Source organism: Carassius gibelio, chromosome A25 (genome assembly GCF_023724105.1).
Source record: "Carassius gibelio isolate Cgi1373 ecotype wild population from Czech Republic chromosome A25, carGib1.2-hapl.c, whole genome shotgun sequence".
Classification (NCBI taxonomy): Eukaryota; Metazoa; Chordata; class Actinopteri; order Cypriniformes; family Cyprinidae; genus Carassius; species Carassius gibelio.
Window position 1 is genome coordinate 1,991,723 of NC_068395.1, and position 19,511 is coordinate 2,011,233.

Here is a 19,511-nt window from a genome sequence, read left to right on the forward strand (position 1 = left end):
AGTTTTAAGTGTGTAGGCCTACTCAATATTTCAAAACTGCATTTACTACTGATGAACAAAACTCATTTTGTATTTGAATTATCGCTCAGTGTATTACTATGTCCTTGGAAGGCTTCTGTCTTTTAAATGCACGTTATTTCTTATTTACATGTAATGCAGGTATTCCCAAAAAAATTTATCTTTCTGAAGCTCTTTTACCTAATATGTTTACTTTATGTACCCCTGAAATTTTACAATAAATATTCCAGTAATTAAGTATCACATTTGCATGTTCACAGTTAAATGGTCACATGACATGCATTTGTTTACATATTTTTTTATTTTGTTTTGTTTGTTAAATATTTTTTTTTTTTCTTTTTAACAAGTGTATTATTTTTATTGATGTTATTTTAAAACGATTAATTTTTACTTACTTGTAGCCTAATTACGTCATTATTTAAATCTCTAGTGCATCGGGATTTATTGTAGTAATGCTGGTTTGAACTGGGGGGGGGGGGGGCGGAAAACACAACAACAGAAAAAAAATAGATAATATAGAGAAGTCTGTTTATGTTTTGTGAACCTCCCCAGCGATTCGCGATCGAATTCTCCTCTTGTTCGATTCTGATTCACAAACAGGAATCAGTCCAAATGAATTGTTTAAAAGAGTCGGTTCAAAATACGTGAATCGGACATCACTTGTCTGATGAACTGAAACTTCCCTGGAGAGACCGAGGGAGGAAGATGGCGGGCACTGACCGTTCCCGGTCCGAAGCGGCGAAGCAGCGGCGTCAGGATCAGCTGCAGCGGTGGCGGAGCTCGGAGACCGAGCGGACCGGAGCGGAGGCGAGGAGCCAGGGCCCCGCTCCTGGGAACCGACGGGCCAGAGTGCGCTTCGCCCAGGGAGCGGTGTTCATGGCCGCCTGCTCCGCCGGAGACCGGGAGGAGGTCGCGGAGCTCCTGAGACAGGGAGCGGATATCAACCACGCCAATATCGACGGTCTAACGGCGCTGCATCAGGTAACCGGAGCACGTCTGATTGTTCACACCGAAGTTTGACTCGGTTTGGAAACTTTTGCGAAAGTTCTCTAACTTTTCTGGGCGCCGTTCTCAGGATGTCTGAGATGATAAAAATAGCGTGTCTGCCAAAATCTGTTTTGGTGTTCGTGTTTAATTTTTGAAAAACAAATACAACGCAAAAAATATGACGTTTAAATAATCAATAATGTAAGCATGAAGTGAAAAAGTAGACAAATACTAAAATACATAGGCGTGTGTACACAATTTAATTAATCTTGTTTTAAACATATATGAGTCAAATAATACTCAGACCCAAACAAAATATGGATTTTCATAAAGAAGTTATAATATGTGATATTATTACAAATGTAAACTTGATTGGGGTCTAAAGGGGTCCTTTCTGTTTTGTTGTCACATCTGGTGGAGGACCTTTTTTCAAATTTTAATATTATTTTAATATTTTAATATTAATTTTTGAAACAAAAGTGGTGCTTTTTTAAAGAGAAAAAAATATGTATATGTAAATATTTTTGTAAATTAAATGGAAAAAGTTTTTTTTTCTTCAAATACTCTTTTTTTTTTCCCCGTCTTCTCACAATTCTGAGAAGAAAAGTTAAAATTGTGAGATGAAAAATTCACCATTAACAATTAATTAATTAATTAATTAATTATTATTATTATTTTAATTTAAATTCTTTGGTGAAAACAAAAAAAATAGAATTCTAAGAAAAATGTCAGAATTGTGAAAAAAAGTTAGTATTTATATCTCGAATTCTGATCTTTTTTACACAAAAAAACTAACAAAAATAAAAATTCACTCAAATTCACTATTTACAAAAGGTGTATTCAAGCCTCTTTTTGTATAATTCTTAATGTAGTTGTGATCCTAATAAAAATGAGCATTATTGATCCAGATACAATGTATCAAACATCCTAAAAAGTATTGTTGGGTTATACTAATTCATCATAACAGACTTATTAAAGTCACTTTAAAACCTTGACTCGCAAACTGTAGAAATGCATTGGCTGTTTTTTGGGTCTGAATGCCCAAAGTGGCATGTACTATTAATGTACTATTATAATATCAGAAAGTGTATTTCCAGGACATGTTTAGTGTTAGCAGTGTTGTTTTGCGCTAAGGCCAGTTGGTTCTGGACTGGAATAGCTGTATATGTTCGGCTCTTGTTGTCTTAGCCTCTTGTTTTTCATCAGAAACCAGCTAATCCTGATCTAGAGCTTTAAATGAGTAAAAAGCCTGTTTTTAGTTGAAAAATGATCGTATGTTTGAGGTTATGTCTGTCTTGAATTATTATAACAAGCTTCTGTTGAAGAGAGCCACTGACAAAACTGCAGAAGGTTTTGCTCAAATCCACTCTAGCCTTGAAATAATATGAAGTGCATGCTTCTTTGATTCAGGCCGGTGGTCATGTGGCGAGAGCAGCTATTGGCTGCTGCTCTGCTGATGTCATCAATGCGTTGAGGAAGCTCAGATTTGATGTCTTTGGGAAGTTCTGTGGAACAGCAGCTTTGAGTCTCACGTGAGCTCTTTTAAATGCATGCAGTCACCTGTGTTTGCATGCATTCTCTATCTAATGCAGAAGCAGGAACAAGTCGTATTTCTATGGAAGCCTGTTTCCGCCACAGGAGAAAAAAAAGTATTAAAATTCTGACTTTATCAGAATTGTGAGTTGGGGGAAAAAAAAGGTCCAAATTGTGAGATATAAAGTTTGCAGTTGCCTTTTTAATTTAATTAATTAATTTATCCTGTGGCAGAAACAAGGTTCCATATATATCACCCCAAAATAGAAAGAAATAATAAAATATTTTAATTAATTAAATTAATACACACACACACACACACGTTAAATAATATATTTTTTGCATTATTTTTATGACAGTCATTTTATTTCCACAATGCATGTATGTAATTAAGTAGTCATACATCATTATAGTCTGTATTGTACTGAATTTAATCTAATATTTAATTTATTAAAACTGTGGAAATGAATTACAATTATTTTAACAATGAGTTGTCCATATTTAAATTTAAAATTTTTATATTAATTAGTAATAGTATTAGTAATAGGTTTTATTACTTCAACTACAAGAGATACTGAGATGCAGAGTTTACAGACATACACTTGTGGCATTCTGAGTGTGTTTCTGTCAGCGTTCTGTCAGTTTGTGTTGACGTGAGATGGATATGCAAAATTTTATGAGAGCATAAAATAAATTCCCAGTTTCTTTATTACTCCCACTGTTACTCTGAGTGAATAGCCTGGGAACACACTGCCTGCTGTTATGTGTGTGTGTGTGTGTGTGTGTGTTTGGCTCTGGACAGAATCAGTGTCACATCCTATCACCCTGTTTTGGCCTCACACACACACACACACACGTCACTCTCCTCCATCTCAGATAGAGTTACAGCGATGGTTTACTTTCTAATGGTCCTAAAGTAAACAGCGTTCGGTACACAGATGGAGGATTGTGAGCTGATCTTCTGTTAAAGCTTCCTCAGAAGAAACACAGCTCAAGTCAGTCCTTGGCTTTTATATTGTGCATCTGTTTCAGCAATGCAAATTGTTAATTTTAGCAAAATTTGGAATTTATGGAAAGTAGGTTTTTTTTGTGCCAGTTTGTGCTTTGTTTAATGAAAACATATAATATATATTATACACTTCATAGCATATTGAATTATTATATTAATAAATATTAAATGTAATGAATTTTGGAATGTCTGGACACTGTTTGTCCTGGCTCATGTTCAAAAATAAAATACAATAAAGGGTTAAATTTATCCTGTAATCGTCCACTATTCCTTTAAATTTAGGTGATGGATATAGTCAAATTAAATTAAATATAGTCAAATATCAGTAGAACATTAAAATACTAAAAATATCACTAACACTAACATTGATTCATCGCGAGTTTAAGCACTATATATATATATATATATATTAAAAAAAACTATCTTTATAATCACCAAAGCTGTATACACTATGAAATTAATCTCTGACTTTCTACATACATCTGCGCTTTGTTGTTTATGATGAGGGAATTCGCAAGAGTCTCGAATTCAGTCAGCGAACGCGCAAGCGCTCAACAGAACTGATGAGTTTCAGTGATGACTCATCTGAAGGCTTCTGATTGGCCATTGCATTCCTAAGCTCAACAGAATTGTGTGTGATTGGTTAAAATGCGCAACACTGTAAAAACGCCTAAAATGAAATATGGTGCAACATGAGCAGATCTTAATTTAATCCCGCAATCGACACTGTCTGTTCATATTCACTTTGTTAGCAACAGACGTAATAGATTATATTTGTTTGTGCAGGAGCATTTTTGTCCAATTAAATGGCATTTTTTTTGTCCCCTTGGCCAGCCTTACACATGCTCCGTCTATGGTATGAGTTTATTTGAATGTATGTCTGAGAGTTTTTAGAAAAGCCTCTGTATAATGCATATTAAGATTCATAGGTTCATCGCTGCTTTGTTTACAGCGGTAACCCTGGAAACGCTTTAAGCTTCACCTGCTGCGACGTTAGTAAAGGCTTCCTTTACAGCGGTAACCCTGGAAACGCTTTAAGCTCCACCTGCTGCAGCGTCCATATGTGCTTAGTTTACAGTGGTAACCAAGGAAACACTTTAAGCTCCACCTACTGCGGCGTTCATAAGGGCTTCGTTTACAGCGGTAACATTTTATTTATATTTTGTCTTAAATCTCATTTTTTTAATCAAAAAGAATTGTGAATCGAATCAAATTGTGAGTTGTGAATCGTTACATCCCATATATATATATATATATAATATTATAATATCATTATCGTGAGACTATGATAGGTTTTCTTAATATTTTGAATCAGTTTTTATATTTATATTTTCCATTTCATATACATTTTTATATGCCATTTTTATACGCCTAAATAACTTTTATTTATAGCAATTTTAGTTATTTTAGTACATCAGTGTAAACTAAACAATACAAAAACGTAGTTAAGTTTTTACAAATATTTTATTGCATCACAGTTAACATTTATTTTAAATAATGAAAATGGATTTAGTTTTAGCTAACTACATTCATATTCATATTTGTAGTATGTCTTTTATATTAATAATCGTTACATGTGTGATGATACTTTGTCTCTTTACTCATCCCGATCTTGGTTCTGTTGTTCTGTTGTTGCTTAGTAACAGGAATTAAACATAGTCAATGTTCTAAGTTTTCCATGCCTTCCAACCAAAGGCTTTTGCTCTCTGTCGTTCTCCAGTGAGTGCATGGAAAACATTCTTAATGCAGTACAAGCGGCTGTTCATAGGCAAAGGGCAGTCGCTCTCTGACTCACACACACACACACACACACACACACACACACACTCTCATTCAGATGTTTGACAAGCTCCTCGATTTAAAGTAGATAAACAATGTACAAGCTGCTCTACAGCATGCTAACAAACAGTGTTTTAGTTACATAGATATCATAAATATGAAATATGACAGCTATATAAATAAAAATACAATTAAAAGGGGGCCTTTTAAATAGCTTCAGGGTTGAAGGACAATTGTTGGCAGTAACTTTATAATCCGTTTTTGAATTAAGTCTCTTCTGCTCACTAAGCCTGCATTTATTTGAACTAAATGAGTTACCATTTAAAATAACTTTTTTTTTGTTTTTATTTGAATGAATTTAAAAATGAAATGTATTTCCTGTGGTGCAAAACTGAATTTTCAGCATCATTACTCCAGTTTTGCTGCTCACAAAACATTTCATACTAATATCAAAGTTGAAAATATTGAAAATTGCTGCTTAATATTTTTCTGGAAACCGTGATACTGTTGTTTTCCCCCCAAAAGAACCGCATTTATACATAAATACATAATTTATTTATTTTTTGTCAGGTTGAATGCATCAAACTTCTAAAGAAAATCTGGCACTAAATGCAATGATCTAAACAACTTCATTTATTTTATTAAACTTTATGTAAGTAAATTTAGAATTAGCAGTAGATTTGTGATAATTGGGTTGCAATTATCAATAAAAAATTTTGGACTCTCTTCAGTACAGACAAATCCACATCATATGTAACATTAAAGATTGAAAATAATTAACAACAGTACTTTGTTATTGGAAAAGCTACAGTATTTTGAAAACATGAGCTACTGTTTAAAATGTAGTTGAGGTAGTAACGCTGCTTTATCACAGTCTGCACATGTACAGTATATGTACAGTAATGCATCATCATATAAACACTTCGATGTCAGCTGTGTCTGACTGAAACTGTATTGACATTAAAACAGATTTCCCATAATGCAACATAACAGTGTTGTAAATGTCTTTTAAGATTGTCGATAGTTATTCACACCGAGTGCTCAGCTATGATGCATCATGTTATGTTCATTAATTTGCATATTATGTGTAATCTAAGGTCAAAGGTTATGGGAAGTGTCTTATTTTTGAAAAATACATGTACAAACTTGATTATCAATTATTTGACCTATGTAACAAGGTTTTTAGAGTTAACAAAAACTAAAACTATATATATAAAAAATGTGTTACTTAAAATAACGATAACTGAAATCAAATAACATTAAATCTTACACTTATGTTATTTTAGCTAGTTGCCAAAAAACATTTCTCATAGTCAAAATTATACCTTGGCAAATAAATGAAGGGTTAAATATGAAGTCCTAAAATTAAAAACTAAAACTAAACTTATAATTATTTAAAACCTCAAAAAACTCAGTGGCAAAATCGAATTAAAACTTTATACAAATAAAAATAATAAAAACAAGAAGAATTAAAAATATGATTAAAAACTGTAAAAGTGTCTCAATGATACTAAAATGCAACTGAAATGCACAACATATATAAGTGAAAATATCAGTATTAGCCAATATTAGCATTAATTAAATATTGTTGTTGTTACTTTTATAACAATTTTATAATGTCTTCCATATTATGTTTCTGAAAAGTGTGTCCGAGCCACTGTTGTTTTAATATAATTCATATACTGTTATAATTTTTGTTTATATTACTTTTTTTTTTATATATATATATTTTGTTTTAATTTTAATTTTAACGTTTTAGTAATTAATTAGTAAATTAGTTAAATGATGTATATATTTATGTGTTAGTACTTCAACCTAAAATAAACTAAAATTAGATATTTTGAACAACTCACATTTGTATCATATTGATTATTTGCCATAACATTTTCTTGAACATTTTTAACTCTGAGCGACAAACTTTAATAACTACTCAGCAGTTGTCATGACTATATTAAAGAGCTGTTCTTTGGTTTTCTGCATGTTTATGTTGATTAAACGCATGCTCTGGTTCTCTCGTCAGGCCTGTATTGATGAAAATGCAGAAATGGTTCAGTTTCTGGTGGAGAGCGGCAGTGATGTGAACAGAGGAGACAATGAAGGCTGGAGACCTCTGCACGCCGCCGCCTCCTGCGGCTTCATCCAGATCGCTAAGTCAGTAATGCATTTCACCATCTAGTGAGCTGTCTACCTAGATGACATGATGCTGCCTTCTGAGATGCCTTGTACTCCGAATTCAGAGTTGTTTTTAGGGTGTTGATAAAATGAGCTAAATCGAATTAAAATGCATTGTTTTGTGTCTAATACAATTGGAATCAACTGTAAGTGAGTGGTTGAGTTGTAACTGTTTCAGCTGTTTTACCGTTGCATCAATGTCATTTTTTATTTTTGTTCCTCCGCCCATTGCAGGTACTTGATTGAACACTGCGCTCATGTAGGAGCGGTGAACAGCGAGGGAGAACTTCCTCTGGACGTGGCCACAGAGGATGCCATGGGGAGGCTGCTGAAAGCAGAGATCAAAAAACAGGGTGAGAGATTCGAACCCTAGAAAAACAGAGCGAAAGAAGGAGTTTGAGCCGGGTTGGCATTGTTAACTAAATCTAAAAATATTAAAAAGATAAAATAAAAGAAAAAATAAATATTAGATGAAAGAAAAAAAAAAAAGAAAAAAAAGGAACCTTGGCAAATAACTGAAATATGTTACATTTGAATTTCTAAAATGAAAAAAAATAATAATAATTTTTCCCACTTTAGAAATTCTAATTGATCATATTTCAGTTATTTGCCAAGATTTGTATAATAAATATAAAGAAATAATCTATAATGTATTAAAAAAACATAAGCACATAACAAAATGTAAATATTAAAATAAATTCTAAATATTAATAAATACTTTAATACATTACTATAAAACACTGGTTTGCATGAATGATCAGTGCTAAATATTAGCCTATATCTTTCCAGAATGTTTTGTGCTTGAAGCGGCTTACAGATACATGTGATCACATCGCATTTTCTGTGTAAAAATATTTATCCTGGTGCATCAGACACAACAACAGTAAAGGACCGCCTGCTCACCTGTCAATCATTCATGCTTAACTTTACTGACTGTATAATTGTGTTTATAGTGAAATAATTTTCTGATCAAAAAACAAAAAAGTGCTTCAAATTGACCAATTTTTTTGCTAAATATAATTTCTTAATTCAATATCACAAATCGAAAGGAAAAATTTGACATTTCCTTGCGAGATTATCTGTCTTAAACACACCATCTGTCTGATCGTATCCCATTAAATCCTTAGTCGACGCACAAACGCTCACAGAAGCTCGTTGTAGGTGTGTGTGTGTGTGTGTGTGTGTTTATGGGATGTTTGGTTTTAATAGGAACAGCATGTGAATTTCCCACATCAGAAACGTAATTAAAAACACTGGAGCTGCGCAAGGATTTTATAAACTTCCTCCTGCAGCTCATTAACAGTGATCGGTTTTGTGAAATGTGAGTGTGTCTTTTCGTGTCCGCACAAGGTGAACATTTATTGCAAATGTACTCATCTGCTGGCCATCCAAGATATAGGTTAGTTTGTTTCTCCATCAGATTTGGAGAAATGTATCATTGCGTCACTTGCTCACCAATGGATGTGAATGGGTGCCGTCAGAATGAGCGTCCAAACAACTGATAAAAACATCACAGTAATCCACACGAGTCCGGTCCATCAGTGAACATCTTGAGATGTGAAAAGCTGCATGAATTTTATCAGCTGTTTGGACTCTCATTCTGACGGCACCCATTCACTGCAATGGTGAGCAAATGGATCTGTTACATGGACGGGTGAGTAATTTTCATTTCCGGGTGAACTATAACTGTAAGTCCTTAAGAACAAACTGATTTGGAACCAACGAAAACACACGGTTCCTCAAATTACTTTTAATATATTAATATGTTGTATATTAAATCTATAAACAATGGCCTGTGCTGCCTGAGAAAGCATTATATTTGCATTTTTTTGTAATGAATTGTCAGGTATTGATGTGGATCAGGCCAGGAGAGAGGAAGAGCGAGTGATGCTGCAGGATGCGATGGCCGTGTTGGCAGGAAGTGGCTCTCTGGTTCCTCATCCGAACACTCAGGCCACAGCGCTGCACGTCGCTGCTGCTAAAGGATACATCGAGGTGTTAAAGTGAGTGCAAGACACTTCATACTAAACTCTAAATGACTAAAAACGATTAATAATTAATGCATATTTTGATATAACATGATATGGCCCTAGGGATTTGTTTTGGTCAGTCATGCAACAAGCCAAGCAGAAAGACTTTGTTTGTGTTTGTTGTCGAAGTTGTAAAGCGTCTGAAATCAGACTTTTTTTGTTCAATGATTCTGGATCACCATGCATCTGTCTTTTCCTAGCTCTCCTTTCAGTGCATTCAGATCTTTGTGTTTCTGTGTTCATCAGGGTGCTGTTGAAGTGTGGGATAGATGTGGACAGTCGAGACAGTGATGGATGGACGGCTTTTCACGCGGCGGCTCACTGGGGACAGGAAGAGGCCTGCGTTCTGCTGGCTGAACACATGTGTGACATGAATGCCGTCAATAACGTGGTACATGGGCTACTGTAATCATGATTTACTCTCCCTCAAGCCATCCGGGGAGTATATGACTTGCTTCTTTCAGACGAATACAATCGGAGTTATATTTAAAAATGTCCTGGCTCTTCCAAGCTTTATAATGGCAGTGAGTGGGTGTTGAGATTTTGAAGCCCATAAAAGTGCATCCATCCATCATGAAAAGTGCTCGAGGTGGTTAATAAAGGCCTTCTGAAGCGAATCAATGTGTTTGTGTGGGAAAAATATCCATATTTAAAATTGTATAAACCATAATCTCTAGCTTCTGCTAACTGTCGAATGCGTATATATGAGAGAGTGGTGTTTTCTGCGGGTGACGTTGGTGTTGCATAAGCTCCAGTAAAAAAAAAATGACGAACGCGGAAGCAACCGGTCACAAATTAGAAGTAAATAAACAACGATCTGTAAAGAAAAATGTCAGAGGATTTTGATAGAAAGCCAATAGGAGACTGGTTTTCCTTTTCTGTAAACAAAACTTAGTTTTCACGAGGTTTTAAATATGTATATTTTTACACAAATGCATCACTTGGCTTGAGAAGACATGCATTAACCCCTAAGATCAGTGTGGAGCACTTTTTATAATGCATGGATGCACTTTTTTGGGCTTCTAAATCTCAACACCCATTCACTGCCATTATAAAGCTCGGAAGAGCCAGGACATTTTTAAATATGACTCCAATTGTATTTGTCTGAAAGAAGAAAGTCATATACACCCAGGATGGCTTGAGGGTGAGTAAATCATAAGGTAAATCTCATTTTTAAGTGAACTATCCCTTTACAAAAAAAGTAAATAAATGGGAATAAGTATAATGCATCATAATCAAGTGTTGATTGTGTATTTGTGTACCATAGGGCCAGACTCCACTCGACGTAGCCGATGAAAACATTGTTGATAACTTGGAAGAACTGCAGAAGAAGCAGAACGCTGTAAGTTTTGCATGTGTTTATATGTCCGCTATCTTATCACGTCTTGGGATTATGTTCAAAGAACGCGTCCACTCCAAGAAAATAAGCAGAAATCTTCACCACATGAATGTCCAATAAAACAGCAGCGTTTATGTGTTGTACGGTGATCAGGCACACCATGACAGAACATTAAGATTGAAATGATGAGCGGATGTTGATGTTTGTTTCTCCTAAAGATGCGTTTAGAGAAACAGAAGATCCAGACGCCCGTCATTGAGACCAGCCCACCTGTTTCCACGGCACTATCCCGCCCTCGCAGGTAACATCCAATCACGTGTCTGCATCCAAACACATCACTTCCTGTGTGACAAAAACCCAGAATGAATCAGTTATTTTTGACTCCGAGTGTTGAATCAAATACTGATTCATTATTGAATCTTGGCTTAGTGTGCATCACGTTCAGCTCTCACTGATTGGCTGGTTTTCATGTCACCTGCAGGACGTCCATCTCTCGTATGAGCAGCAGAGAGAAGATCACCCTTCACGAGCGAGAGAAACTTGCTCCGCCCACACTCCAGACTCCGCCCACAGAAGAAGATGAAGAGGAGTCGGCGCGCACAGCCGGCCAATCAAAACCCTCCAGCAGCTCCAGTTCAGAGGAAGACAGCGAATCAGAGAGTGACGCCGAGTCAGGTGACCGAAACCCCGCCCATTTTTATTCTGGAACTCAAAAATCACATTAGCTAATGATTTTAGTCTATTTTTTTTTTTTTTTCAGAAAAAGCAAAAACTCGAGAAATGATCAACAACTTGAACAACAAACGCAATGCAGCGTCCTCCGTGAGTTCTGTGAGCAGCACTGCCCTTAACCAGGTTAAACAGGTGACCGGAGAACCGCTAATGCATTCAACTTCCTCAAAGCATTGCATTTTCTCAAAGAGGTTTTAACAATCTGTCAAATTTATGTCTTTCCAATATAGGACTTATTGAAAATGATTTTCTGAATCCAGACACTTTTAAAATATTAGTGCTAATATATATTTATAATAGTCACAAATCAATTGCAGCCAATTCAGCTGCCCAAAATTGAGAAATTGTCAGTGATAAAACCCAATCATTACTGTATATAAATTAGAAAATTGTAATGATTTTTTTAATTTTGGAGTGAAAGAAATATATTGTGAAATTTTTATTTTAGTATTCTTGAGATATTATTATACTTGTTGGTTAATATTTTGAATTAGTATTTATTTTAATATTATTGTTTTTAAAATTAAATTAAAAATTTTCTTATTATATAGAAATATTTTAGTTTTTTTAAATTTAGTAATTAATCAATGAAGTTTTTATTAATGTTTATTTCCTTTTTAACTTTAGTTGTTTTAGTGCATCAAGTTAAATAAAATGAAAATAATAAATGTTGTTTTGGCAACTAGCTTTTTTTTACTTTATATTACATTTTATTTCAAATAATGAAAATGGTCTTTGTTTTTACTTTTAGTTAAATATAATAATAAAATACAATAAAACGTATATTGCTAAAAAACTGAATCATCATAACCACCTAGTCCTTATACAAAATAATGTGTAAATATGTAATATCTAAAATATTTGAATGTATATGTAGCTATATAATATAATATAACAGTGTGTGGTCTGCTTGTAGGCTGAACCTGTCCGGACCCCGGTGACTGAGGCTCCTGGTTCCTGGAGAACGTCTTTGCGTAAAGCAGGCAGTTCTGTGACCCTGGGCTCTGCCGTGACCTCTGACCCAGCCAGCGAGGCCCTCAAGGACCCCGAGACTAAACTGGGAATGTCACGGTCTGCATCCAGTCCCAGACTGAGCTCTGAATCTGACAATAAGGTGACGGACACAGATACTGTATGATCTGTTCGGGGGGAGTGGGATTCATTTGATCAAAAGTGTCAGTAAAGGCGTTTATAATGTTAAATGTTTTCTTTCCATAAATCCTGAAAACGTGTTTCATGGTTGCCACAAAAATATTAAGCAACCCGACTGCTTTCATCATTGATAATAATAAGAAATATTCAATATATTAATGTATTTACTGTATTAATGTTATGTATTATGTTATGTTGTTATATTACGTTATGTGTTCTGTTATGTGTTGTTATGTTATGATGTTGTGGTGTTATATGTTATGTTATGCATTGTGTAATGTTTTGTGTTGTTGTGTTTTATTATGTTTGTGTTGTGTTGTCTCAGAATGATGTAATTTGTGTTCAGGAGCCCAGGTTGGCCCGTGTCCAGCCCACTCCGTCCAGACGCCTCTTCAGCATCTCTGACACCAGCACTAACCCTGAACTCTCCAGCAGGTGAGAGACACAGGAAACACAGAGACTATTTCCTGTTCCGAGTGTTCTCCACGCTCATCCTTCTCCTGTGTGTGTGTGTGTGTGTGTGTGTAGCTTGCTGAGCCGGAGCTCTTCATACACGCGCCGATTGAACAGCCAGTCCAGCGGTGAAGTGTCGGCTCCCAACCCCTCGTTACCTCGCAGCTCATCTTATGGAAGGAAACTTGACGACCCTTCGGTGACCTCTGTAACCACGGCGACCTCTGGACTGAGTCGCCTCAATAACCTGATCGCTCAGAGGTGCGTGTGTCTCCGATCGCGTGAATTGACCGCATCTTTTTTGCATTCGTACAATCTGGTGTCTCTCTCACAGACTGGCTCAGGAGGAGGCTGAAAAGAAGGAGCCTGTCCCGAATTCTGTAACCACGAGCACGTCAGGCGAGCCAGAGACCAAACAGAGACGCAAGTGAGTGTGTGATGACTTCCACGCGACAGAGTGCGAATAAACCTAGATCTGGTCTACCAGCTCTTTCTAACATGACCAAAGTCCAGCAGCTGGCTGTCTAAGTGATCAACCATCGAGACCCGTCTGATCCAGCTGCAAGCTAGTTATAGCAGTGTTTTCCTTGCTTTGTGTGTGTGTGTGTGTGTGTGTGTGTGTGTGTGTGTGTGTGTGTGTGTGTGTAGGTCCTATCTGACTCCAGTGCGTGATGAAGAAGCAGAAGCTCAGAGAAAGGCTCGATCCAGACATGCGCGTCAGTCCAGACGCTCCACGCAGGTCCGTCTGGCCTCATGACCTCAGTCCAGTGTTGTTATTGTTAACTACATATAACTCTTTCCCTGCAATTGAGGAGTTAACTCATCATTTAGAAGACAACACTTCAACGGCTTTTTGTGTTTTCACTGTTATACACTTGGGGGCGCTGTTACACGTCTTCTGAACGAGTACAAAACCTCCTAAACAAAAAACACACACGTGAACAGGAGGGAAAAACTAGTGATCTCTTATCTAAACAGATGGGTATGATAAATAATGCGATTATCAGTAACAGACAGCATATAAAAGAAAAGTGCATTATGTTACTGAGCAAAATGTTGATTCAGAAAGTGGTATGCAAGGCGTTGATGAAAGTGATTTACTGGATTTATGCTTTGATAAACCTACTGAATATTATCCAGATGTAGGTTTTGATAAAAATATGATTTTCACCTTATACATTTTTATGAATCATACCTATATTCAAGTTTTAATAGCAAAAAAAAAAGAGTGCTTTAAGCTAAAATAAAACTGATTTATAAGTATAGGCTTTGATCTTTATTTTGGTGTATTGCATATTTAAATATTAATCATGTAAAATACACCGGAGGCCATCAAATTTTTGTGAAAATCATCAACTTTTTAAAAAAATGCTGGCGGGGAAAGAGTTAAAATTAAAAATATTGGTTTGGCAATTTACTGAAATAGAAAAAAAAAAAAAAGACAGACACATAATTATGAAAACACATTTTTGTTGTATTTTATATGATTTATTTTTCTAAATGTTTAAAAAAAAGATCTAATAGTATATAAATAATGAAATGACACATTGAAACACATTTTGATTGTAAAATTGAGCAGGATTGATCTGTTTGAAGTAAATCAGTCACTGATTTCAACTCTGGTCGATCTGAAATCAGTGATATCACAATGATATCACAGCTATTGGTGCTAGGAAGAGCAGGGTCTAAGGCTGTATGACCTTTAACCCTGAACCTTGAACCCTGTTGTGTTTGTGTTCAGCTGGAGTGTGACCGCTGTGTTTGCTCTTCAGGGAGTTACTCTCACAGACCTGCAGGAAGCGGAGAAGACGATGAAGACGGAAAACAAGGAGAAGGAGAAGAAAGAAGAGGAGGAGAAAGAAGGGAAGCAAAAGAAGGGAGAGGAAGGGGTGAGAAAGCTTGAGTTTAATCCAAATATCTGCATTTGTTCTGCACCACTCAGAAATATTAAAGTTTTTTTTTGTACTTTATCAAACTGCTCAAGAGCTGAAATGATTCCTGAAAAATAGCAGAGGAAGAAAATGTTTGAGAAACCTGTTTGGAAACAATGACTAGCAGTGTTTGTGAAGTCAATAATCAGTATTTTAATCAAACGATGCTACAATGTGTGTACATATATGTGTGTGTGTGTGTGTGAAATTTATTAATTAATGTTTACTTCTGCACAATAAAAGAATATAATAAAAATTATAAATATGTATATTTACATGTGTGTAAATGTGTGTATATATATATATATATATATATATATATATATATATATATATATATATATATATATATATTAATAATCACTGTTATTACTGTTAATATAATGTTTACTTGTATTCAAAATAATTAATATATATTTATTATATTATATATTTATATCAACACTTATACATGCCAGAAATATAACTATATATATATATTTATTTATTTATTTTTATTATTATTATTATTATTATTACAAGTTATTATTTACGTATATAAAGTAAATAATATATTTAAAATAGATTTATTATTTTTTGTGCAGGAAGTGAGCTGGCGGTCTCGTATTGCTAACCTGCAGAAGTCAGATTTGCTGGGACTCACACTTCCTCCTGGTGCTCCACGTCCCGACAGACAGGGTGACCTTTCACCTTCGACCCTTATCACTGGATTTCATAATACTACACTGATTGGTTTAGTCATGTGATTGTCTGTAACACTGTTTCTGCGTGGTGTGTCAGATGCAGACAGTGAGGAGCGAGCGATGGAGCGCAGGAGAGCCAGAGCGAGGAGGAGAGGGAAAACCGGAGAGGTGAGGAAGACCAGCACACGTGATTGAAGCAGGAGCTCAGAAATACTGCCAGGATTTAAACATTTACTCTGTTTTCAGAGCGATGACAATGACCCCAGTGGAGAGGAGAGTAGCAGTGGGCGGGACCCACAGGTCTGACCAATCAGCATGCACTTTTCAATTGATTGACAGTGATATGACTTTATGAGGGAAAATATAAAGAAATGTATTTAATTCATATAATATTACTACATTTTAAATATTTATTTTAATATTAATTTAAATATTATTTAATGCAATTATATATATATATATATATATATATATATATATACATTTAAAATATTTATTTTAGTATTAATTTTAATATTATTTAATGCAATTATAAATTAAATAATTCAATTTTGTAAAAATATATGATATATAATTTTATATATGTATGTAATAATTATGTTTAATTTACACTAAATTATATTATATTATATAATATATTATATTATCATATTTAAAATATTTTATGTTATTATACAATTTATTTTAAAGAGGTTTAAATGAATATTAAGTCATGTATTTAAATATTTGCATATAAGTTTAGTCTGATTAGTGTCATTTGTTAAGCTTTTGTATGTGTTTTATGGTTTCTGGCTGACATGTGAAATGTTTTGTTTTCTTCATGCAGACAGACAGACACACGAGCAGCAGGTACGAGTCTGACCTTTGACCTTTCACGTTGTTTGGTGATCTGAGCGTCCGTGTCCGTCTCATTCAGTCCGTGTCTTTGCTTCCTCTCAGGTCTGATTCGGTCTTGAATGATTGTATTCTCACGAGAGGATCAGAGTCCAGGGACTTTAAGAAGGTCAGCAGGGGTGTGTGGCTCGCCCGCGTGTGTCAGCAGGAGGTTTGTGTGTGTCTCATATCTGTGTGTGTGTGTGTTTCAGATGTTTGAGGAGATGTCCAGAGAGAACCGCCATCTGCAGTCACAGTTATCAGACACACAGAGAACCATTTCCCTGACCCGGGCGGATCTGGAAAAGGCCACACAGGTACACACACACTCACACACACACACACACACGTTTGTTTTTGTGAAAAGTGTGTTCATCCCAATAGGCGTAATGGTTTTTATACTGTACAAACTGTATATTCTATGGCCCTACACCTAACCCTCACAGGAAACTTTGTGCATTTTTACTTTGTATACAGTGTATTTGACTCCTGTCCGTGTTTGTGTTTGTCACAGAGGCAGGAGAGATTCACGGACTGCACGGCTCTAATGGAAATGGAAAAGAAGGTGAGTTTATAGAACAGAAGTAACGCTGAAGTAATGAACAGCATGTGCATGTTTCCCCTCTATAGATGTTTTGATTCTTCTGTCACTCCACATGCTTGTTTTCTCTCGTCTCAGGAGAAAAAGATGTTGGAGAGGCGTGCCTCTGAGTTAGAAGAGGAGTTGAAGGTGAGAGCATGTGATCATGGAAGGCTTGTTCTGATTGGCTCTTTCACTCGGTTCTAAATGCTGATTGGCTGAGAGGCGACTGAAATGTTGTGAATGTAAATATTAATACTTTATCCCTGAGATGAGTAAAACCAGTTTAACAAGGCATTTGCTTTACACACAGATTGATTACAAGCTGATCAAGTGACCAAAATGAAATAAAACGTAAAGAAAAAATAATTGTATTAATATTAATAATTGTATTAATATTAATAATAATAATTTTATTAATAATTAATGATATACGCTTGACATAAATCACGGTACTTGGGCAGTAGCCATTAAAAAATGTAAAACAAAAATACTAATTATATAAAAAAAATCATATGATGTCCTATGAAAAATCACAATTTAAATTGAAAACAAGAAAATGACAAAATAAACTAAAATATGATTTTAATATGAATTATATATATTATTATAATTTATTATTATTAATATAATTAATATTTATATTAATTTATTAATTAATATGTAATCAACATAACTGACGGTCCTTCGTCAAATTAAAATGTAAAAAAAAAAAAATAATACAGGTAATTAAATTAAACAAAAAAAAAAAACTAAAATGAATGTGTATAAGTATTAATTGTTTTTTTTTATTAATAATAATATGAATTATGTATTATTATTTTTATTAATGTTTTAATTAATAATACATCATTATTTATAATAATGGTTAATAACAATCAAATAATTGTTATTAATAATATTGATTTTATTGATTGATTTATTACAATTTATAATTGGCAGTTCATGTTAGTGGCCAATCAAACTAAAATGTAAAACAAAAATAACAAATATAATATAATATAATATAATATGGTTAAAAACTGTATGGACTGCCTTTTAGGTGTTCTCTTTATTCTCACATTATTTGTAAACCTGCAGCCTGAACATTATTCAAAACATCTCCTTTTGTGTCATATGGGTTTGTAATAATATGAGGTGAGTCAATGATGCCAGTATTCACAGTTCAGCTGTAGAGAGCTCAGGTGTGTCTGTTGTGCAGGTTTTAGGAGATCTGAGAGCCGACAACCAGAGGCTGAAGGACGAGAACGGCGCGCTCATCAGGGTCATCAGCAAACTCTCCAAATAGAGCGAGAGGAGGAGCAGACGACAGACAGAGAGAGAGAGAGAGAGAGAGAGAGAGAGAGAGAGAGAGAGAGAGAGAGAGAGAATCCGTAGCATCCTTCCTTCCCGAGAGCCAGAGGAGGGAAAAGAGGAGGAGAGGAGCAATGTCACTGTGTTATGATGACTCTAAGTTAGCCAAGATCTTTTATCTTCCTGTGTGTGTGTGCCGTGTTTGAACTTCATCCGTGTTCTCAGGGAGGATACGACGTAGTTCAGCTCTCGGTCTCTCTCTCTCTCTCTCTCTCACACACACACACACACACACACACAGGCACTCGTACAGGGACGCACGCATGCTCCATGCACATTCCCATAAGCGTGAGCGCACACACACTCCACACATTCCACGAGTCTCAGGCAGCTGAAGTCTGCAGTATTTTTGCATCTTTGCACACACACACACACACACACACATGATTGAGAGGCTGGTGGTCTGAATATGTCTCTCGAATCCATCGACTCCAGAATCCAGCGTCACAATCATTGGTTGACATCGATTCGTTTTAAACATGCCAGGCTGTCGTTTCACAGTCACGTCTTTTTATTAAAGCCACACTTCCAGCGATCCACGAGGAAACGTCTACTTGTGTGGTTTGTGCGTGTTCTCAGGCGAGGCCCACGGCTTCTGTTTATTCTGTAAATGTACAAATATCATGCATCTGAACTCATAACGCTATAAACTGTTACTTGATATCAGCTTATCTTTCTCCACGTGTTGGTTTTCTAATATATTGAATGAATGTTGGCACTTAATAAAATATGTGTGTTTGTAGCCTAGTGCCTGATTTTTATTTTTTACGGTTTCTCTGCTGTGGTTTATTAATGTGTAAGATGGCAGTTCATGAATTATTTTGATATTGATCGACATAACTGACAGTCCCTGGTCAGTGGCCAATAAAACTAAAATGTAAAAGAAA

The 19,511-nt window shown here is 35.2% G+C and overlaps 1 protein-coding gene across 4 annotated transcripts; it reads left to right on the forward strand.

Moving 5' to 3' along the window:
* The first annotated feature begins 675 nt into the window (after positions 1-675).
* On the forward strand, positions 676-19,366 carry LOC127947324 (protein phosphatase 1 regulatory subunit 12A). 4 transcript variants are annotated; one of them, XM_052544347.1, is made up of 25 exons: positions 676-999; positions 7,347-7,477; positions 7,733-7,851; positions 9,345-9,501; positions 9,775-9,919; positions 10,796-10,870; positions 11,086-11,168; positions 11,349-11,542; positions 11,628-11,731; positions 12,516-12,713; positions 13,077-13,186; positions 13,280-13,465; positions 13,539-13,631; positions 13,853-13,943; positions 14,977-15,093; positions 15,720-15,813; positions 15,916-15,986; positions 16,065-16,118; positions 16,645-16,667; positions 16,758-16,821; positions 16,904-17,008; positions 17,206-17,256; positions 17,371-17,421; positions 18,473-18,585; positions 18,618-19,366. In XM_052544347.1, the coding sequence occupies exons 1-24, from the start codon at positions 724-726 to the stop codon at positions 18,557-18,559; spliced, it is 2,679 nt and encodes an 892-aa protein (XP_052400307.1). In that variant the 5' UTR covers positions 676-723; the 3' UTR covers positions 18,560-18,585; positions 18,618-19,366. The 4 variants fall into 4 exon arrangements, with proteins under 4 accessions (XP_052400307.1, XP_052400306.1, XP_052400305.1 ...); XM_052544346.1 differs by having other exon boundaries at positions 18,624-19,366; XM_052544345.1 differs by having other exon boundaries at positions 677-999; positions 18,473-19,366.
* The last annotated feature ends 145 nt before the right edge of the window (positions 19,367-19,511 follow it).